A 23123-nucleotide genomic window follows, 5' to 3' on the forward strand; every position below is an offset into this window, starting at 1 on the left:
AGGAAACACAGCCAGGGTAGGACCTACTCATCTCTTGTTCCTTCTTTTCATAGCATCTTCTTCTATGCCCAATGCTCTCCACTCCAATGACTTGCCTACAGCCACAAAGCCCAGTGTGGCTGGGCCACACCACATGAATGCCACGCAAAGACCTCACTCATGACACCGCACTTCATGCAGTCTTTGGACACAACATACACTTGACTTCACATGCAACTTTCAGAGAAATGCCCCAGTCTCTAATTCTGTCACTTTGAAGGTAATGCCAGGACCCAATACCATGTCCTCAACAGGAGGAAATGAGAAGGTCAAGTTGTGGGAAGGACACCACACCCCACCTCATTACTTGCCAGGCTTTGGAATGGAAGAGCAACTCACGCCAAATGTTGTCATGCGCAGAGGCTCTCTCACCCTGCGGGCACTCAAGGAGCAGCATAAAAGCCGGCCGTGCACCTCGCTCCCTCACACACTCCACCAGACGCCTTCTCCCCTGTGACCAACAAGGTGAGCCTTAGCCCCGATCCCCTCCTTCTCCTAACCCATTGGAACCACACACCTTCTGGACCCAGCCTCAGTAGCCCTTCCACCTCCCAACCACCATGCTCCCCACAAACACAGGCCTCCCCACTCTCTTTGCCTTCCCGATCACTGATCCTCACACCCAAAACACCCTCATCCTTCAGAACACCCTCTCTTCCAGGCACCTTCCACAACACAGACATGTCCTGCTACGACATCTGCCGCCCCTGCGGACCCACCCCGCTGGCTAACAGCTGCAACGAGCCCTGTGTCAGGCAGTGCGAGGACTCCCACGTCGCCATCCAGCCTTCCACCGTGGTGGTCACCCTGCCAGGACCCATCCTCAGCTCCTTCCCCCAGAACACCGCCGTTGGATCCTCCGCATCAGCTGCCGTGGGCAGCAACCTCAGCGCCCAGGGAGTGCCCATCTCCTCCGGCGGCTTCGGAGGCTTTGGCCTTGGAGGCTATGGCTTGGGAGGCCTGGGCTGCTTCTCTGGCAGAAGAGCCTGCTACCCCTGCTAAGGACCCACGCCAACACCCCTGACAGCAGCTAACAATGCCCTGCAGCCAACTTCATGGACTGAGGATGCTCTGATCTCCGGGGTCTGGAAATATCTTCCACACAAAATGCGTAGCTGCTGATGGTCACTGTGCCTGCACCTCTGACCAGGGCCCTGCTGCTTGTGCTCCTTCCTTTTCATGAGTCTTCCTCAATAAAGTTCTAATGCATACCAGCCTGACACTGCTCCTTTCTTCACACAACAATCTTCATTCAAAAGGACTTGGACGGGCTGGAGAAGCAGGCCCATGTGAACCACATGAGGTTCAACAAGTCCAAGTGCAAGGTGCTGCCACTGTTTCAAGGCATTCCCAGACAGGAGTACAGACTGGGAGAAGAACTCATTGAGAGCAGCCCTGCAGAGAAGGACTTGGGTTGTTCTGCTGGATGAAAGGCTCAGCAGGATCCAGCAATGCATGACTGCAGCCCAGAAGGCCAACTGCATCCTGGGCTGCATCAACAGAGCAGTAACCAGCATAGTGAGGGAGTTGATTGTCCCCCTCTTTTCTGTCCTCGTGAGGCTCCACTTTGACCAGCTCTCCTACAAAACACGGCTCAGAGAACTGGGGATGTTCAGCCTGGAGTAGTGAAGGCTCTGCGGAGGCTTCCTTGAGGTCTTTCAGTAGTTAAAGGGGTCTTCAAAAAGGATGGAGAATGTCTCTTTACTCGTGTAGATAATGATTGGACAAGGGGGGAATGGTCTTCAAATAAAAGAGGATAGATTTAGACTAGACATTAGGAGGAAATTCTTCAGTGTGAGGGTGATTAAGCACTGGAACAGGTTCTCCAGACAAGACTTTGAATGCCCCATCCCTGGAGGAATTCAAGGCCAGCCTGAACTGGGCCGTGGCCAAGGTGATGTGGTGGGTGACATCCCTTCCTACGGCAGGGGGCTGGAGTAAGATGATCCTTAAAATTCCTTCCAAGGTGAGCCATTCTATGATGATTCCTTCTTGAACCTGTTTAAGTACATAGTTCAAGATCAGGTCGAAAAGTGCCACAAGACCTCCCCTGTTGTGCTGTTTTTACATTGCAAGGTTTTGGTAGTGGGGACTACAGAGGTGGCATCTGTGAGAAGAATCCAGCAGTTGCCCCATGTTTGATAAGGGCCTGTTTCAGCCATCTACAAAGGGACCTGATGCTTCATACTGCCGAGCCAATAATCAATGTTGTTTGTGCCTCTCTGATCCTCCACCTTCACAACAAACACTATCACAGAGTCCTACATATAGGTAGGCCATCAGTCACTTCTACGTAGAAGATGCTGTGTAGGCACACACGGGATATGCTCTCTAAAAATCCATGCTGACTACTCTCCATCACTTTTCCGTACTTGAGAATACATTCAGGGAAGATTTCCTCAGAACATTCCCAGAGACTGATTTCAGGCTGACCAGGCTGCAGTTTCCCAGAAATTCCTCCTTCAACTGTTCTTGAACAAAAGAGTGGGATGAGTCTCTTCCAGTTTTCAGGAACCTCTCCCAGTCACCATGACCTTTCAAAGATAACTGAAACTGCTATTGCAAACATATCACCCGGGACATTTAGTGTTTGCAGGTGTAGCTTGTTGGATCCCACGTACTCCTGCATAACCAGCCAAACAGACTCCCCAGCATTCTCATCAACAAGCTTGAGTGAGACAACCTAAAAAACAGTCACCTTGGCAGATCAGGGGCTGCACTTGCCATCCCCCCACTCCTCGAAATACAAACACGATCACTGGGGCCTCAGGTCCACAGCCACAAGCAGCATGCACACCTCCAGCTCCCCTCTGAAACGTCCACAGTGTATGAGTCAACACTGAAAAACATGCACAGAAATAGGATTCCCCCTTGACACTCACTTCAAAGAACACCCTAGTACTTTAGGCCCAGACCTTCTGGACACTCCCACATGTCTGACCCTGCCCCTCACAAATCGCACAGCCTCCACCAGGCCTCAACAGACAGCCCAAGCGATTCCCACCAAACTGCATTAGCCCAAAGCCCTTGCTGTCAAGGTGCTGGCCACAGAAAAGGGAGCTCAATGGAGGTGCCAACGCAACCCTTGGGAAGCATGACAGGGCTCCCAACACACTTTGTCTTGTCAGCCCTGAGACAGGCCTGCGACTACAACACCCTGCTATGCAAACACCTCTTCTCTGCCTCTTTGGACTGCGGCCCCAGGGACAAGACAGGGGTCTTGCTCCCATACACGTGCTCCCACATACACTTGCTCCCACATACAGCCTCTATGTGCAAGATGGCCACCAAGCCACCAATGCAGCACACCCAACAGGAAAGACAAGGGCTAAACGCAGGCTGGTGAGTTGGGATGAAGGCACGGAGGGACTGAATGTGATGCAAGTGGTAGTGCATCACGCCCAGCATACCTGAGAAGCACTGGCCAACCTACTGTGGATGCCAACAAGGGGGGCCTCCTACTCACAACAAAGCCAACGACGACACCTCATGAGTGCCAAACTATGACCTCATGGACAACAACGCACCTCTCCCATGTCTTGAATGCAACATCTATCCACCCCTACATGAACCTTCAAAAGCTATCCTTCGGTCTTTAATACTCTTACTTGAAATGTTCCGCCACTTCCAACATCCTCAACAGGAAGAAAGGGAGGCAGAACATTGTGGGGAGATCACACCCCACCTCATTACTTGAAGGGTTGTGGCATGTAAGAGCAGCTCACGGCTAATGATGTCATGCACAAAGGCTCTCTCACCTCATGGATACTCGGGGACCAGCATAAAAGCCAGCCCTTCGCCTCGCACCCTCATACTCTCATCCTGACACCTTCTCCCCTGAACTCAATAAGGTGAGTCTGAACTCTGCTCCGCTCCTTCACCCACAACACCTTGCCCATCTCTCCACAAAACTTCTGTCCCCAGCCTCAACAGCCCTTCCACCTTCCAACCACCAGGCTCTCCATAGCCCCACGCTGGGCCTTTCCACTCCTTTGGCCTACCCCAGCACAGCTCTTCATGCCACCAACACCCTCCGCCTTCACAATACCCTCTCTTCCAGGGACCCTCCACACCACAGACATGTCCTGCTATGACATCTGCCGCCCCTGCGGACCCACCCCGCTGGCTAACAGCTGCAACGAGCCCTGTGTCAGGCAGTGCGAGGCCTCCCACGTCGTCATCCAGCCTCCTACCGTGCTGGTCACCCTGCCAGGACCCATCCTCAGCTCCTTCCCCCAGAACACCGCCGTTGGATCCTCCGCATCAGCTGCCGTGGGCAGCAACCTCAGCGCCCAGGGAGTGCCCATCTCCTCCTGCGGCTTCGGAGGCTTTGGCCTGGGAGGCTTGGGCTGCATCTCTGGTGGAAGAGCCTGCTACCCCTGCTAAGGGTCCCATGCCAATATCCCTGACAGTAGCCTCCAACACCATGCCAGCCAGCTCTCAGTCTGAGGACCCAATTCCATGCTGTCCATGGCGTACGAGCTGACAAGCCACAGATCGTCATTCTATGGCACAACAAAGCAAGCAAGCAAGGAAGGGGACAGCCCTTGCTGTCAGGAAACATGGCCAACATACCTCCTTCTTTCTTCCTCTTTTTCCTTTCCATAGCACCACCACCTACGGCCACTACCTATGGCTGCAATGCCTTGCTCACTAGCACAATCCCTCCGGAAACCTTCAGGGGCTGCTCCCACCATGGGTAGGGAGACCTAAGGGCTCTGGGAAAATCCGCTGTATGCAAGGACATAGGTTAGTGGTCACCCTCTAGCCACCTCAGAATGTGCATCTCCCACATGACTTTCCCTCTGTTTCATGTTTTCCTCAATAAAATCAATCTGCATCCCAAATCCTGAGATGCCTCTTCATTATTTCTTCTCCCAACGCTCTTCAAAATTCACCCGATAAAAAGAGCAAACACCAGGGCTGAAGTGGCCATCAGGCCCCAAGTCTCTTGGTGTTCAAAAAGTATTTGGACAATGCTCTTACATATCTCCTTGGCACTAAAATGGAAAGACATGATGGGCCACTCAGCAGATAAGGAATTGACTGCACGGTCACATTCCAAGAGTTGCGCTCAACAGCTCGGTGGCCAGGTGGGGACCAGGGAGGAGTGGTGTCCCTCTGGGGTCTCTATTGAGGCCAGTATTATTTCACCGAGTTGTCCCTCACACGGACACAACACATACAGTGCAAGACTCTGGTGGATGTGGATGCATCTTTGTGCCGTCGCTGACCCACAAGCTCTCAAGCATGCCGGCCTGACGTGCTTCCTCTTCCCTTCTTCTTCCCACTTCCCTCAGCACAGAGGCAAAGCTCTAGAGGTCATCAGGATAGGTTGAAAAGGGCCTCAACACTTTCTCCCACCTACAACCTTCCAAGCACCACGGCCACCAAGCCACCAATACAGCACAACCAACAGGAAAGACAAGGGTAAAGACTGGCTTATCGAGTTGTTAGAAAGGCAGGGACGCAGCAAATGTGATGGAATCATGGAATCCCAGAATAGAACAAGTTGTGAGGGACCCACAAGGAACATTGCGTCCAACTCCTAGCTCCACACAGGACTACCCAAAAATCAAACCGCATTTCTGAGAGTGTTGTCTTGTGCTGCAGCAGGCTTGGTACTGTGATGGTTTCCACGGGGAACCTGCACAACCACCCTCTCAGGAAATAGGCTTTCCCTAATATCCAAGCTGAACCTGCCCTGACACAGCTTCAGGCTGTTCCCTCGGGCCCCATGCTTCTCACCAGACAGAAGAGATCAGCGCCTGTCCCTCTGCTCCCTTCGTGGTGAAGCTGTAAGCTCTGGTGAGGTCTCCTCTTCTCTGGGCTCAACAAAACAAGGGCCTGCAGCCACTCCTCATACGTCCTGTCCTCTACACCTTTTACCATCTCTGTAGTTCTCCTTTTGACAATGTCTAAGAGTTTTGTGTCGTTAGATTGCGGTGACCAATTCTGTACACAACACTTGAGGGAAGGCCGCACCAGTGCGCAGTAGAGCTGGACAATCACTTCCTTTGACAAGCTAACAATGCTGTGCTTGATGTAACCCAGGAAACGGGGGACCTTTGGGTTGCCAGGGCACCCTGTTGACTCTCAGTCCACTTGCTGTCAACCAGAACCCCCATGTCCTTTCATGCTGAGCCACTGTCCAGCCTGTCCTCCCGCAGTCTGGACATAGATCCAGGGTTGCCCTGTCTCAGATGGGGAATTCGCCAGTTGCCCTTGTTAAATTTCATGCTGTTGCTCATAGCCCGACCCTCTAATTTCTCAACATCTATGTGCCAGGCTTCTCTACTCAAAATGGAGCCCTCAGGAACCCCCACAGTGACTCCCTGCCAGGCACAGGTAACCCCATTTACAACTATACTTTGAGTCTGACCAATCTGCCAACTGCTCAACCATCACATTAGGTATTACTCTAGCTGCGTGCTTGACATTTTGTCCAGAAGGATATTCTGAGGAACTTAATCAAATCTCTGCTGAACTCCTAAGAGATTACACCTACTGGTGGCTACACATTATAAATGAGAGGGGTAACATCATCATAAATAATTATTCCTGTGCCTCATGCCCAGCACATCTGGGAAGCCCAGACCAGCCTGCTGTATGGCTATGCCAGCAAATAGGGCCCCCTCCTCACAACAATGCCGCCGCAAACCACACCAAATGAGTGACATGCCATGACCACACTTCATGACACCCCACCTCTCCCATGCTTTGGCCACGTCTGCTGACTGCCCTCAAATGCACTCTCCATGCAAATCCATCCAAAGAGCCACTCTCACTTAAAAGATGCCGCCAAGGCCAAATAGACATGTCCTCAACAGGAGGAAATGAAAAGTGTGGGAAGGGCAACACACCCCACTTCATTACTTGCCAGGCTTTGGAATGCAAGAGCAGCTCATGCCAAATGTTTTCATGCGCCAAGACTCACCCTGCGGCCAATCAAGGAGCAGCATAAAAGCCGGCCCTGCACCTCGCACCCTCACACACTCCACCAGACGCCTTCTCCCCTGTGACCAACAAGGTGAGCCTGAACCCCGACCCCCTCCTTTACCCACCCCACCGGCCCTATCTCTCCACTTGCCCGCTGTCTCCACACTTAGCAGCCCTTCCACCTCCCCAACACCATGCTCCCCACAAACACAGGTCTCCCCACTCTCTTGGCCTTCCCCACCACCACTGCTCACGCCCCCAATACCCTCCACCTTCCCAACACCCTCTCTTCCAGGGACCCTCCACAACACAGACATGTCCTGCTATGACATCTGCCGCCCCTGCGGACCCACCCCGCTGGCTAACAGCTGCAACGAGCCCTGTGTCAGGCAGTGCGAGGACTCCCGCGTCGTCATCCAGCCTCCTGCCGTGCTGGTCACCCTGCCAGGACCCATCCTCAGCTCCTTCCCCCAGAACACTGCCGTTGGATCCTCCGCATCAGCTGCCGTGGGCAGCAACCTCAGCGCCCAGGGAGTGCCCATCTCCTCTGGAGGCTTTGGAGGCTTTGGCCTTGGAGGCCTGGGCTGCATCTCTGGCGGAAGAGCCTGCTACCCCTGCTAAGGACCCATGCCAACACCGCTGACAGAAGACTGCAACACTATGCAAGCCAGAACTCCGACTGAGGATTCACCTCTGCACTGTTCGAGGCACATGGGCTCACCAGCCACGGCTCTTCTTCTCATGGCACTCCACACTCTAGCAGGGAAGGGGGCCAGTCCATGCTGCCTGGACACATGGCTCACGGACAGCCCATCCTCTTTCATTTCCTTCTACTCCTACCACCATCTTCCATGTCCACTACTCTCCCCTGCAATGGCTTGCTCACAGCCACAAACCCACCCAGCACCTTCCATGTGTTGATTCTATTGCAGTGGAGGAAGACCTTGGGGCTCTGGGAAAATCTGTTGTACCATGGGACACAGCCTGATGGTTGCACTACTTGCACCACAGAAAAGGTCCATTCTGCTCTCATACCTTTGCACTCTTTTTCCACAATAAAGTTCTTGTGCATGTCAGCCTGTGATGTCTCCTCTTCCTTTCTGCTCCCAACACTCCTTCTAATTCACTCAACATTAAGCAGGGCTCGGCAGGCGAGCAGGGCCCAAGTCTGTTGTTGTTCAAGGAGCTTCTGGACAGCACTCATACGTATAGCGTTGATTAAAACAAGAAGAGTCATAGATTTGACAGAAGGACCACATAGCATAAAACGCATTGGCTGGATGAGCACATTCAAGGAGAAGCAGCCAACATCCCTATGCCCAGGTAAAGACCAGGGTGGAGTGTTATCTCACGGGAGTCTGTCCTGGGACCAGTTTTATTTCACCTCCTCATCCCTGACATACATGGTGGGATTGAGCAGGCCCTCGGCAAGTTTGTGCATGGCACCAAGCTCAGTGGGGTGGCCGACACCTTAGAGGAAATGATTGCCAGCTACAAACACAGGCTGAGAGAGCCGGGCTTGGTCAGCCTGGGGAAGAGAAGGCTCCAGGACATGGTATAGAGGCCCTCTAGTACTTAGAAGAGGCTACAGGAAAGGTGGGGAGGAACTCTTTATCAGGGCGTGTAGTGATATCACAAGTGTTAACAGCTTTAAACTAAAAGAGAGTAGATTTAGATTAGATATAAGGAAGAAATTCTTCACCCTGGGGATGGTGAGCTAAAGGGACACAAGAGCTCTCCTACCAACTATGTCACTGACAACAGCAGCAATGGGCTGCTGCTGTTCTTCTGGCATGTGACACAAGCCCTTCACTTGCCCAACCAAAGGTCTGGGCTAGCTAAGGACTTCTGCATGGGTCAGAAGTCAGCACACACTGAGTAACTCTCTTTCCCATCAGGATTTTCTGGCCACCACCCCTGACAAATACCATCAAGACACTGCAATCATTTTCATGGCCTGAGGGTTGTACTTCTGGGATGAGGCTGGATCTAGGGCTCACCAAATCCTCAACCCCAGCTCATTCTCAAAGAATCCTGTACTTTCTCAGTTTCTGAATGACCATGTCATTGGAGGGAGCATCAAAGCCTTTACTAAATGCAACATAAGCAACAGCTGCTGATCTTCCCTCATCTACCAGGAGAGTTATTTCAATGTGGAAGACACTGAAAAGGCCCAGGCATGACTTCAGTTCTCTAAATCCATGCTGAATACTCCCCTTCGTGTTCCTTTCCTTTGTGTGCTCGGCAATGCTTCCCAAGAAGATTTACTTCTATACCTTCCCAGAGACTGATGGCAGGCCAACCAGCCTGCAGTTCCCCACACCTTCCTTCTCTATCTTGTTCAACACAGAAGTGGGATGAGTCTCTTGCAATCTTCAGGAACCCAGTTGCCATCAACTTTCAAAGAAAGCTGAAAGCCTTGTGAAGATATCAGCCAGGACTCTATGGTTGTTGTACCGTGGTGAGATAAAGGCAGCTAAACACCACAACCGCTCTCTCACCCCCCGTCCTTAGATGAGGATTGGAAGAAAAAAAGTAATGAACAACGCACAGGTTGAGATAATAATAATTTAATTAAAGGGGAAAATAATAATCATAATTATTAAGGAAAGATTATTATTAACTAAACAATTTAACTAAAGCGGAAAGAAAAGGAAAGTGAAAAAGGTAGGGGAAAAGAGAAAGAATCACAGAATCACAGAATTTCTAGGTTGGAAGAGACCTCAAGATCATCGAGTCCAACCTCTACCTAACACTAACAATCCCCACTAAACCATATCCCTAAGCTCTACGTCTAAACGTCTTTAAGAAGGAAGTTAAAAAAATGAATGCTATGTGAAATGCAGAGGAAAGAAATTTTTCTCTACTTCCCTCAAATGAGCGATGCGTGACCACATCCTTGAAGCAAGGCCCCAATGCACATAGCCAATTTTCAGTAGGAGGACCGACATTTTCACAATGAGAACCCAGCCCTCCCCTCTTCTTCCTGTTTCCACCTTTCATTGCTGAGTGTGACATCATATGGTATGGAATATCCTTTTGGCTGGATGCCAAAAGGCTGCCCTGGATGCCATTTCAGCTGCCCTGGTGATGTTGCTCTTCTCAATTTTTTGCCCACCCCCTAGGAGGGTTAGAGAGAGTCCTGATGTGCCAGCACTGCTCCGCTGTAGACACAGCACTGGTGTGATAACACTGCTGTTCTAGCTACAAGTGCAGAGCACAGCACTGTATGGGCTGCTGCAGGGAAAGCTAATGTCCCAGCCAGACACAGTACAGACTCTCAGCATTTGTGGGTGCAACCTGACAGGTCCTCTTCACTTCAATACATCCAGTGGCACTTCCTCCCCATATTCCAGAGCAACATGCTCTACTCACTTGTTGGACAGCCTGCAAAACACTCACCTTGGCTAACCAGTGGAATGCCTAGACTTTCAAACACTTCGGAGTTTTAGATCACATGACACGGCACCTCAACCAGCCTTTGGACACAACATACACTTGACCTCACATGCAACTTTCAGAGAAACGCTCCAACCTCTAATTCTGTCACTTTGAAGGTGCCGCCAGGACCCAATACCATGTCCTCAACAGGAGGAAATGAAAAGGTCAAGTTGTGGGAATGACACTACACCCCACCTCTTTACTTCCCAGGCTTTGGCATGTAAGAGCAGCTCACACCAAATGTTGTCATGCGTAGAGGCTCTCTCACCCTGCAGGCACTCACAGACCAGCATAAAAGCCGGCCATGCACCTCGCTCCCTCACACACTCCACCAGACGCCTTATCCCCTGTGACCAACAAGGTGAGCCTTAGCCCCGATGCCCTCCTTCTCCTGACCCATTGGAGCCACCTCTCCACACAACTTCTGTCCCCAGCCTCAGCAGCCCTTCCACCTCCCCACCACCATGCTCCCTAAAAACACAAGCCTCCCCACTCTCTTGGCCTTCCTGATCACTGCTCCTCACACCCAAAACACCCTCCACCTTCCCAACACCCTCTCTTCCAGGCACCCTCCACAACACAGACATGTCCTGCTACAACCTCTGCAACCCCTGCGGACCCACCCCGCTGGCTAACAGCTGCAACGAGCCCTGTGTCAGGCAGTGCGAGGACTCCCACGTTGCCATCCAGCCTTCCACCGTGGTGGTCACCCTGCCAGGACCCATCCTCAGCTCCTTCCCCCAGAACACCGCCGTTGGATCTTCCGCATCAGCTGCCGTGGGCAGCAACCTCAGCGCCCAGGGAGTGCCCATCTCCTCCGGCGGCTTCGGAGGCTTTGGCCTTGGAGGCTATGGCTTGGGAGGCCTGGGCTGCTTCTCTGGCAGAAGAGCCTGCTACCCCTGCTAAGGACCCACGCCAACACCCCTGACAGCAGCTAACAATGCACTGCAGCCAACTTCATGGACTGAGGATGCTCTGATCTCCATGCTCTGGGAGTACCTTCCACACAAAATGCATAGCTGCTGATGGTCACTCTGCTTCCACCTCTGACCAGGGCCCTGCTGCTTGTGCTCCTTCCTTTTCATGAGTCTTCCTCAATAAAATTCTAATGCATGCCAGCCTGACACTCCTCCTCTCTTCACACAACAATCTTCATTCAAAAGGACTTGGACGGGCTGGAGAAGCCGGCCCTTGTGAACCACATGAGGTTGAACAAGTCCAAGTGCAAGGTGCTGCCACTGTTTCAAGGCATTCCCAGACAGGAGTACAGACTGGGAGAAGAACTCATTGAGAGCAGCCCTGCAGAGAAGGACTTCGGTTGTTCTGGTGGATGAAAGGCTTAGCAGGATCCAGCAATGCACGACTGCAGCCCAGAAGGCCAACTGCATCCTGGGCTGCATCAACAGAGCAGTAACCAGCATAGTGAGGGAGTTGATTGTCCCCCTCTTTTCTGTCCTCATGAGGCTCCACCTTGAGCAGCTCTCCTACGAAACACGGCTCAGAGAACTGGGGATGTTCAGCCTGGAGTAGTGAACGCTCTGCGGAGGCTTCCTTGAGGTCTTTCAATAGTTAAAGGGGTCTTCACAAAGGATGGAGAATGTCTCTTTACTCCTGTAGATAATGATTCGACAAGGGGGGAATGGTCTTCAAATAAAAGAGGATAGATTTAGACTAGACATTAGGAAGAAATTCTTCAGTGTGAGGGTGATTAAGCACTGGAACAGGTTCTCAAGACAAGACTTTGAATGCCCCATCCCTGGAGGAATTCAAGGCCAGCCTGAACTGGGCCTTGGCCAACGTGATGTGGTGGGTGACATCCCTTCCCACGGCAGGGGGCTGGAGTAAGATGATCCTTAAAGTTCCTTCCAAGGTGAGCCATTTGATGATGATTCCTTCTTGAACCTGTTTAAGTACGTGGTTCAAGATCAGGTCGAAAAGTGCCACAAGACCTCCCCTGTTGTGCTGTTTTTACATTGCAAGGTTTTGGTAGTGGGGACTACAGAGGTGGCCTCTGTGAGAAGAGTCCAGCAGCTGCCCCACGTTTGATAAGGGCCTGTTTCAGCCATCTACATAGGGACCTGATGCTGCATACTGCCGAGTCAATAATCGATGTTGTTTGTGCCTCTCTGATCCTCCACCTTCACAACAAACACTATCACAGAGTCCTACATATAGGTAGGACGTCAGTCACTTCTACGTAGAAGATGCTGTGTAGGCACACACGGGATATGCTCTCTATAAATCCATGCTGACTACTCTCCATCACTTTTCCGTACTTGAGAATACATTCACAGAATCACAGAATCACAGAATTTTCTAGGTTGGAAGAGACCTCAAGGTCATCGAGTCCAACCTCTGACCTAACGCTAACAGTCCCCACTAAACCATATCCCTAAGCTCTACATCTAAACGTCTTTTGAAGACTTCCAGGGATGGTGACTCCACCACTTCCCTGGGCAGCCTGTGCCAGTGCCTCACAACCCTTTCAGTGAAGAAGTTCTTCCTAACATCTAACCTAAAACTCCCCTGGCTCAACTTAAGCCCATTCCCCCTCGTCCTGTCAGCAGGCACGTGGGAGAACAGGCCAACCCCCACCTCGCTACAACCTCCCTTGAGGTACCCATAGAGAGTGATAAGGTCGCCCCTGAGCCTCCTCTTCTCCAGGCTGAACAAGCCCAGCTCCCTCAGCCGCTCCTCGTAGGACTTGTTCTCCAGGCCCCTCACCAGCTTCGTTGCCCTTCTCTGCACCCACTCAAGCACCTCCATGTCCTTCTTGTAGCGAAGGGCCCAAAACTGAACACAGTACTCGAGGTGCGGCCTCTCCAGAGCTGAGTACAGGGGGACGATCACCTCCCTAGCCCTGCTGGAAGGGAATTCAGGGAAGATTTCCTCAGAACATTCCCAGAGACTGATTTCAGGCTGACCAGGCTGCAGTTTCCCAGAAATTCCTCCTTCAACTGTTCTTGAACAAAAGAGTGGGATGAGTCTCTTCCAGTTTTCAGGAACCTCTTCCAGTCACCATGACCTTTCAAAGATAACTGAAACTGCTATTGCAAACATATCACCCGGGACATTTAGTGTTTGCAGGTGTAGCTTGTTGGATCCTACGTACTCCTGCATAACCAGCCAAACAGACTCCCCAGCAATCTCATCAACAAGCTTGAGTGAGACAGCCTAAAAAACAGTCACCTTGGCAGATCAGGGGCTGCACTTGCCATCCCCCCACTCCTCGAAATACAAACACGATCACTGGGGCCTCAGGTCCACAGCCACAAGCAGCATGCACACCTCCAGCTCCCCTCTGAAACGTCCACAGTGTATGAGTCAACACTGAAAATCATGCACAGAAATAGGATTCCCTCTTGACACTCGCTTCAAAGAACACCCCAGTGCTTTAGGCCCAGACCTTCTGGACACTCCCACATGTCTGACCCTGCCCCTCACAAATCGCACAGCCTCTCCCAGGCCTCAACAGACAGCCCAAAGGATTCCCACCAAACTCCATTAGCCTAAAGCCCTTGCTCTCAACGTGCTGGCCACAGAAAAGGGAGCTCAATGGAGATGCCAATGCAACCCTTTGGGAAGCATGACAGGGCTCCCAACACACTTAGTCTTGTCAGCCCTGAGACAGGCCTGCGACTACAACACCCTGCTATGCAAACACCTCTTCTCTGCCTCTTTGGACTGCGGCCCCAGGGGCAAGACAGGGGTCTTGCTCCCATACACTTGCTCCCACATACACTTGCTCCCACATACAGCCTCTACGTGCAAGATGGCCACCAAGCCACCAATGCAGCACACCCAATGGGAAAGACAAGGGCTAAACGCAGGCTGGTGAGTTGGGATAAAGGCACGGAGGGAGTGAATGTGATGCAAGTGGTAGTGCATCACACCCAGCATACCTGAGAAACACTGGCCAACCTACTGTGGATGCCAACAAGGGGGGCCTCCTCCTCACAACAAAGCCAACGACGACACCTCATGAGTGCCAAACTATGACCTCATGGACAACAACGCACCTCTCCCATGTCTTCAGTGCAACATCTATCCACCCCTACATGAACCTTCAAAAGCTATCCTTCGGTCTTTAATACTCTCACTTGAAATGTTCCGCCACTTCCAACATCTTGAACAGGAAGAAATGCAGGCAGAAAATTGTGGGGAGATCACACCCCACCTCATTACTTGAGGGGTTGTGGCATGTAAGAGTAACTCACACCAAATTCTGTCATGCGCAAAGGCTCTCTCACCTCACGGATACTCGGGGACCAGCATAAAAGCCTGCCCTTCGCCTCGCACCCTCATACGCTCATCCTGACACCTTCTCCCCTGCACCCAACAAGGTGAGTCTGAACTCTGCTCCGCTCCTTCACCAACAACACCTTGAACATCTCTCCACAAACCTTCTGTCCCCAGCCTCAACAGCCCTTCCACCTCCCAACCACCAGGCTCTCCATAGCCCCACTCTGGGCCTTTCCACTCCCTTGGCCTACCCCTGAGCTGCTCTTCATGCCACCAACACCCTATGCCTTCACAATACCCTCTCTTCCAGGCACCCTCCACAACACAGACATGTCCTGCTACGACATCTGCCGCCCCTGCGGACCCACCCCGCTGGCTAACAGCTGCAACGAGCCCTGTGTCAGGCAGTGCGAGGACTCCCACGTCGTCATCCAGCCTCCTACCGTGCTGGTCACCCTGCCAGGACCCATCCTCAGCTCCTTCCCCCAGAACACCGCCGTTGGATCCTCCGCATCAGCTGCCGTGGGCAGCAACCTCAGCGCCCAGGGAGTGCCCATCTCCTCCGGTGGCTTTGGAGGCTTTGGCCTGGGAGGCTTGGGCTGCATCTCTGGCGGAAGAGCCTGCTACCCCTGCTAAGGTCACATGCCAATATCCCTGACAGTAGCCTCCAACACCATGCAAACCAGATCTCAGTCTGAGGACCCAGTTCCATGCTGTCCATGGCATACGAGCTGACAAGCCACAGCTAGTCATTCCATGGCACAGCAAAGCAAGCAAGCAAGGAAGGGGACAGCCCTTGCTGTCAGGAAACATGGCCAACATACCTCCTTCTTTCTTCCTCTTTCTTCTTTCCATAGCACCACCACCTACCACCACTACTCTCTGCTGCAATGCCTTGCTCACTAGCATAGTCCCTCGGGAACCTTTCTGGGGCTGCTCCCACCATGGGTAGGGAGACCTAAGGGCTCTGGGAAAATCCGCTGTATGCAAGGACATAGGTTAGTGGTCATCCTCCAGCCACCTCAGAATGTGCATCTCCCACATGACTTTCCCTCTGTTTCATGTTTTCCTCAATAAAATCAATCTGCATCCCAAATCCTGAGATGCCTCTTCATTATTTCTTCTCCCAACGCTCTTCAAAATTCACCCGATAAAAAGAGCAAACACCAGGGCTGAAGTGGCCATCTGGCCCCAAGTCTCTTGGTGTTCAAAAAGTATTTGGACAATGCTCTTACATATCTCCTTGGCACTAAAATGGAAAGACATGATGGGCCACTCAGCAGATAAGGAATTGCCTGCACGGTCACATTCCAAGAGTTGCTCTGAACAGCTCGGTGCCCAGGTGGGGACCGGGGAGGAGTGGTGTCCCTCTGGGGTCTCTATTGAGGCCAGTATTATTTCACCGAGTTGTCCCTCACACGGACACCACACGTATAGTGCAAGACTCTGGTGGATGTGGATGCATCTTTGTGCCGTCGCTGACCCACAAGTTCTCGAGCATGCCGGCCTGACGTGCTTCCTCTTCCCTTCTTCTTCCCACTTCCCTCAGCACAGAGGCAAAGCTCTAGAGGTCATCAGGATAGGTTGAAAAGGGCCTCAACACTTTCTCCCACCTACAACCTTCCAAGCACCACGGCCACCAAGCCACCGATACAGCACACCCAATGGGAAAGACAAGGGTAAAGACTGGCTTATCGAGTTGTTAGAAAGGCAGGAACGCAGCAAATGTGATGGAATCATGGAATCCCAGAATAGAACAAGTTGTGAGGGACCCACAAGGAACATTGCGTCCAACTCGTGGCTCCACACAGGACTACCCAAAAATCAAACCGCATTTCTGAGAGTGTTGTCTTGTGCTGCAGCAGGCTTGGTGCTGTGATGGTTTCCACGGGGAACCTGCACAACCACCCTCTCAGGAAATAGCCTTTCCCTAATATCCAAGCTGAACCTGCCCTGACACAGCTTCAGGCTGTTCCCTCAGGCCCCACTGCTGCTCACCAGACAGAAGAGATCAGCGCCTGTCCCTCTGCTCCCTTCGTGGTGAAGCTGTAAGCTCTGGTGAGGTCTCCTCTTCTCTGGGCTGAACAAAACAAGGGCCTGCAGCCACTCCTCATACGTCCTGTCCTCTACACCTTTTACCATCTCTGTAGTTCTCCTTTTGACAATGTCTAAGAGTTTTGTGTCGTTAGATTGCGGTGACCAATTCTGTACACAACACTTGAGGGAAGGCCGCACCAGTGCGCAGTAGAGCTGGACAATCACTTCCTTTGACCAGCTAACAATGCTGTGCTTGATGTAACCCAGGAAACGGGGGACCTTTGGGTTGCCAGGGCACCCTGTTGACTCTCAGTCCACTTGCTGTCAACCAGAACCCCCATGTCCTTTCATGCTGAGCCACTGTCCAGCCTGTCCTCCCGCAGTCTGGACATAGATCCAGGGTTGCCCTGTCTCAGATGGGGAATTCGCCAGTTGCCCTTGTTAAATTTCATGCTGTTGCTCATAGCCCGACCCTCTAATTTCTCAACATCTATGTGCCAGGCTTCTCTACTCAAAATGGAGCCCTCAGGAACCCCCATAATGACTCCCTGCCAGGCACAGGTAACCCCATTTACAACTACACTTTGAGTCTGACCAATCTGCCAACTGCTCAACCATCACATTAGGTATTACTCTAGCTGCGTGCTTGACATTTTGTCCAGAAGGATATTCTGAGGAACTTAATCAAATCTCTGCTGAACTCCTAAGAGATTACACCTACTGGTGGCTACACATTATAAATGAGAGGGGTAACATCATCATAAATAATTATTCCTGTGCCTCATGCCCAGCACATCTGGGAAGCCCAGACCAGCCTGCTGTATGGCTATGCCAGCAAATAGGGCCCCCTCCTCACAACAATGCCGCCGCAAACCACACCAAATGAGTGACATGCCATGACCACACTTCATGACACCCCACCTCTCCCATGCTTTGGCCACGTCTGCTGACTGCCCTCAAATGCACTCTCCATGCAAATCCATCCAAAGAGCCACTCTCACTTAAAAGATGCCGCCAAGGCCAAATAGACATGTCCTCAACAGGAGGAAATGAAAAGTGTGGGAAGGGCAACACACCCCACTTCATTACTTGCCAGGCTTTGGAATGCAAGAGCAGCTTATGCCAAATGTTTTCATGCGCCAAGACTCACCCTGCGGCCAATCAAGGAGCAGCATAAAAGCCGGCCCTGCACCTCGCACCCTCACACACTCCACCAGACGCCTTCTCCCCTGTGACCAACAAGGTTAGCCTGAACCCCGACCCCCTCCTTTACCCACCCCACCGGCCCTATCTCTCCACTTGCCCGCTGTCTCCACACTTAGCAGCCCTTCCACCTCCCCAACACCATGCTCCCCACAAACACAGGTCTCCCCACTCTCTTGGCCTTCCCCACCACCACTCTTCACGCCCCCAATACCCTCCACCTTCCCAACGCCCTCTCTTCCAGGCACCCTCCACAACACAGACATGTCCTGCTACGATATCTGCCGCCCCTGCGGACCCACCCCGCTGGCTAACAGCTGCAACGAGCCCTGTGTCAGGCAGTGCGAGGACTCCCGCGTCGTCATCCAGCCTCCTGCCGTGCTGGTCACCCTGCCAGGACCCATCCTCAGCTCCTTCCCCCAGAACACTGCCGTTGGATCCTCCGCATCAGCTGCCGTGGGCAGCAACCTCAGCGCCCAGGGAGTGCCCATCTCCTCTGGAGGCTTCGGAGGCTTTGGCCTTGGAGGCCTGGGCTGCATCTCTGGTGGAAGAGCCTGCTACCCCTGCTAAGGACCCATGCCAACACCGCTGACAGAAGACTGCAACACTATGCAAGCCAGAACTCCGACTGAGGATTCACCTCTGCACTGTTCGAGGCACATGGGCTCACCAGCCACGGCTCTTCTTCTCATGGCACTCCACACTCTAGCAGGGAAGGGGGCCAGTCCGTGCTGCCTGGACACATGGCTCACAGACAGCCCATCCTCTCTCATTTCCTTCTACTCCTACCACCATCTTCCATGTCCACTACTCTCCCCTGCAATGGCTTGCTCACAGCCACAAACCCACCCAGCACCTTCCATGTGTTGATTCTATTGCAGTGGAGGAAGACCTTGGGACTCTGGGAAAATCTGTTGTACCATGGGACACAGCCTGATGGTTGCACTACTTGCACCACAGAAAAGGTCCATTCTGCTCTCATACCTTTGCACTCTTTTTCCACAATAAAGTTCTTGTGCATGTCAGCCTGTGATGTCTCCTCTTTCTTTCTGCTCCCAACACTCTTTCTAATTCACTCAACATTAAGCAGGGCTCGGCAGGCGAGCAGGGCCCAAGTCTGTTGTTGTTCAAGGAGCTTCTGGACAGCACTCATACGTATAGCGTTGATTAAAACAAGAAGAGTCATAGATTTGACAGAAGGACCACATAGCATAAAACGCATTGGCTGGATGAGCACATTCAAGGAGAAGCAGCCAACATCCCTATGCCCAGGTAAAGACCAGGGTGGAGTGTTATCTCACGGGAGTCTGTCCTGGGACCAGTTTTATTTCACCTCCTCATCCCTGACATACACGGTGGGATTGAGCGGGCCCTCGGCAAGTTTGTGCATGGCACCAAGCTCGGTGGGGTGGCCGACACCTTAGAGGAAAGGATTTCCAGCTACAAACACAGGCTGAGAGAGCCGGGCTTGGTCAGCCTGGGGAAGAGAAGGCTCCAGGACATGGTATAGAGGCCCTCTAGTACTTAGAAGAGGCTACAGGAAAGGTGGGGAGGAACTCTTTATCAGGGCGTGTAGTGATATGACAAGTGTTAACAGCTTTAAACTAAAAGAGAGTAGATTTAGATTAGATATAAGGAAGAAATTCTTCACCCTGGGGATGGTGAGCTAAAGGGACACAAGAGCTCTCCTACCAACTATGTCACTGACAACAGCAGCAATGGGCTGCTGCTGTTCTTCTGGCATGTGACACAAGCCCTTCACTTGCCCAACCAAAGGTCTGGGCTAGCTAAGGACTTCTGCATGGGTCAGAAGTCAGCACACACTGAGTAACTCTCTTTCCCATCAGGATTTTCTGGCCACCACCCCTGACAAATACCATCAAGAAACTGCAATCATTTTCATGGCCTGAGGGTTGTACTTCTGGGATGAGGCTGGATCTAGGGCTCACCAAATCCTCAACCCCAGCTCATTCTCAAAGAATCCTGTACTTTCTCAGTTTCTGAATGACCATGTCATTGGAGGGAGCATCAAAGCCTTTACTAAAGGCAACATAAGCAACAGCTGCTGATCTTCCCTCATCTACCAGGAGAGTTATTTCAATGTGGAAGACACTGAAAAGGCCCAGGCATGACTTCAGTTCTCTAAATCCATGCTCAATACTCCCCTTCGTGTTCCTCTCCTTTGTGTGCTTGGCAATGCTTCCCAAGAAGATTTACTTCTATACCTTCCCAGAGACTGATGGCAGGCCAACCAGCCTGCAGTTCCCCACACCTTCCTTCTCTATCTTGTTCAACACAGAAGTGGGATGAGTCTCTTGCAATCTTCAGGAACCCAGTTGCCATCAACTTTCAAAGAAAGCTGAAAGCCTTGTGAAGATATCAGCCAGGACTCTATGGTTGTTGTACCGTGGTGAGATAAAGGCAGCTAAACACCACAACCGCTCTCTCACCCCCCGTCCTTAGATGAGGATTGGAAGAAAAAAAGTAATGAACAACGCACAGGTTGAGATAATAATAATTTAATTAAAGGGGAAAATAATAATCATAATTATTAAGGAAAGATTATTATTAACTAAACAATTTAACTAAAGCGGAAAGAAAAGGAAAGTGAAAAAGGTAGGGGAAAAGAGAAAGAATCACAGAATCACAGAATTTCTAGGTTGGAAGAGACCTCAAGATCATCGAGTCCAACCTCTACCTAACGCTAACAATCCCCACTAAACCATATCCCTAAGCTCTACGTCTAAACGTCTTTAAGAAGGGAGTTAAAAAAATGAATGCTATGTGAAATGCAGAGGAAAGAAATTACTCTCTACTTCCCTCAAATAAGCGATGCTTGACCACATCCTTGAAACAAGGCCTCAATGCACATAGCCAATTTTCAGTAGGAGGACCGACATTTTCACAATGAGAACCCAGCCCTCCCCTCTTCTTCCTGTTTCCACCTTTCATTGCTGAGTGTGACATCATATGGTATGGAATATCCTTTTGGCTGGATGCCAAAAGGCTGCCCTGGATGCCATTTCAGCTGCCCTGGTGATGTTGCTCTTCTCAATTTTTTGCCCACCCCCTAGGAGGGTTAGAGAGAGTCCTGATGTGCCAGCACTGCTCCGCCGTAGACACAGCACTGGTGTGATAACACTGCTGTTCTAGCTACAAGTGCAGAGCACAGCACTGTATGGGCTGCTGCAGGGAAAGCTAATGTCCCAGCCAGACACAGTACAGACTCTCAGCATTTGTGGGTGCAACCTGACAGGTCCTGTGCACTTCAATACATCCAGTGGCACTTCCTCCCCATATTCCAGAGCAACATGCTCTACTCACTTGTTGGACAGACTGAAAAACACTCACCTTGGCTAACCAGTGGAATGCCTAGACTTTCACACACTTCAGAGTTTTAGATCACATGACACGGCACCTCAACCAGCCTTTGGACACAACATACACTTGACCTCACATGCAACTTTCAGAGAAACGCTCCAACCTCTAATTCTGTCACTTTGAAGGTGCCGCCAGGACCCAATACCATGTCCTCAACAGGAGGAAATGAAAAGGTCAAGTTGTGGGAAGGACACCACACCCCACCTCTTTACTTGCCAGGCTTTCTCATGTAAGAGCAGCTCACACCAAATGTTGTCATGCGTAGAGGCTCTCTCACCCTGCAGGCACTCACGGACCAACATAAAAGCCGGCCGTGCACCTCGCTCCCTCACACACTCCACCAGACGCCTTCTCCCCTGTGACCAACAAGGTGAGCCTTAGACCCGATGCCCTCCTTCTCCTGACCCATTGGAGCCACCTCTCCACACACCTTCTTTCCCCACCCTCAGCAGCCCTTCCATCTCCCCACCACCATGCTCCCTAAAAACACAGGCCTCCCCACTCTCTTGGCCTTCCCGATCACTGCTCCTCACACCCAAAACACCCTCCGCCTTCCCAACACCCTCTCTTCCAGGCACCCTCCACAACACAGACATGTCCTGCTACAACCTCTGCAACCCCTGCGGACCCACCCCGCTGGCTAACAGCTGCAACGAGCCCTGTGTCAGGCAGTGCGAGGACTCCCACGTTGCCATCCAGCCTTCCACCGTGGTGGTCACCCTGCCAGGACCCATCCTCAGCTCCTTCCCCCAGAACACCGCCGTTGGATCCTCCGCATCAGCTGCCGTGGGCAGCAACCTCAGTTCCCAGGGAGTGCCCATCTCCTCCGGCGGCTTCGGAGGCTTTGGCCTTGGAGGCTATGGCTTGGGAGGCCTGGGCTGCTTCTCTGGCAGAAGAGCCTGCTACCCCTGCTAAGGACCCACGCCAACACCCCTGACAGCAGCTAACAATGCCCTGCAGCCAACTTCATCGACTGAGGATGCTCTGATCTCCATGCTCTGGGAGTACCTTCCACACAAAATGCATAGCTGCTGATGGTCACTCTGCTTCCACCTCTGACCAGGGCCCTGCTGCTTGTGCTCCTTCCTTTTCATGAGTCTTCCTCAATAAAGTTCTAATGCATGCCAGCCTGACACTCCTCCTTTCTTCACACAACAATCTTCATTCAAAAGGACTTGGACGGGCTGGAGAAGCAGGCCCATGTGAACCACATGAGGTTCAACAAGTCCAAGTGCAAGGTGCTGCCACTGTTTCAAGGCATTCCCAGACAGGAGTACAGACTGGGAGAAGAACTCATTGAGAGCAGCCCTGCAGAGAAGGACTTGGGTTGCTCTGGTGGATGAAAGGCTCAACAGGATCCAGCAATGTAAGCCTGCAGCCCAGAAGGCCAACTGCATGCAGTGCTGCATCAACAGAGCAGTAACCAGCATAGTGAGGGAGTTGATTGTCCCCCTCTTTTCTGTCCTCATGAGGCTCCACTTTGACCAGCTCTCCTATGAAAGAAGGCTCAGAGAACTGGGGATGTTCAGCCTGGAGAAGTGAAGGCTCTGAAGAGACTTCCTTGAGATCTTCCAGTACTTAAAGGGGTGTTCTTAAAAAGATGGAGAGTATCTCTTTACTCATGTAGATAGTGATAGTTGAAGGGGTAATCGTCTTAAACTAAAAGAGGATAGATTTAGACTAGACATTAGGAGGAAATTCTTCAGGTTGAGGGTGATGAGGCACTGGAACAGGTTGTCAAGACAAGTAAAATGATCCTTAAAGTTCCTTCCAAGGTGAGACAGTCCATGACTCTATGATGATTCCCACCTCACCCTGTATAAGAACACGGTTCAAGATCA

The 23123-nt window shown here is 51.8% G+C and overlaps 1 protein-coding gene and 4 pseudogenes across 6 annotated transcripts; all 5 read left to right on the forward strand.

Moving 5' to 3' along the window:
• Positions 1-391: 391 nt before the first annotated feature.
• LOC311431217 (feather keratin 1-like) lies at positions 392-15297 on the forward strand (annotated as a pseudogene). The gene is made up of 2 exons: positions 392-492; positions 14972-15297. The product of its transcript is annotated as a feather keratin 1-like (transcript).
• Positions 721-1041, forward strand: LOC311431224 (feather keratin 1 pseudogene; annotated as a pseudogene). Its single transcript has one exon. The product of its transcript is annotated as a feather keratin 1 pseudogene (transcript).
• LOC311431249 (feather keratin 1 pseudogene) lies at positions 4120-4425 on the forward strand (annotated as a pseudogene). Its single transcript has one exon. The product of its transcript is annotated as a feather keratin 1 pseudogene (transcript).
• LOC311431238 (feather keratin 1 pseudogene) lies at positions 11005-11325 on the forward strand (annotated as a pseudogene). Its single transcript has one exon. The product of its transcript is annotated as a feather keratin 1 pseudogene (transcript).
• A 2868-nt stretch (positions 15298-18165) lies between the features above and the next one.
• LOC311431240 (feather keratin 1-like) lies at positions 18166-22197 on the forward strand (the record flags this gene model as incomplete). Of its 2 annotated transcripts, XM_084508547.1 has the most annotated exons (2): positions 18166-18445; positions 22139-22197. In XM_084508547.1, the coding sequence occupies 2 exons, from the start codon at positions 18166-18168 to the stop codon at positions 22195-22197; spliced, it is 339 nt and encodes a 112-aa protein (XP_084364673.1). The 2 variants fall into 2 exon arrangements, with proteins under 2 accessions (XP_084364673.1, XP_084364674.1); XM_084508548.1 differs by lacking the exon at positions 22139-22197 and having other exon boundaries at positions 18166-18471.
• Between the last annotated feature and the right edge of the window lie 926 nt (positions 22198-23123).

The sequence above is a fragment of the Aythya ferina genome (genome assembly GCF_964211825.1).
Source record: "Aythya ferina genome assembly, chromosome: 2".
Taxonomy (NCBI): domain Eukaryota; kingdom Metazoa; phylum Chordata; class Aves; order Anseriformes; family Anatidae; genus Aythya; species Aythya ferina.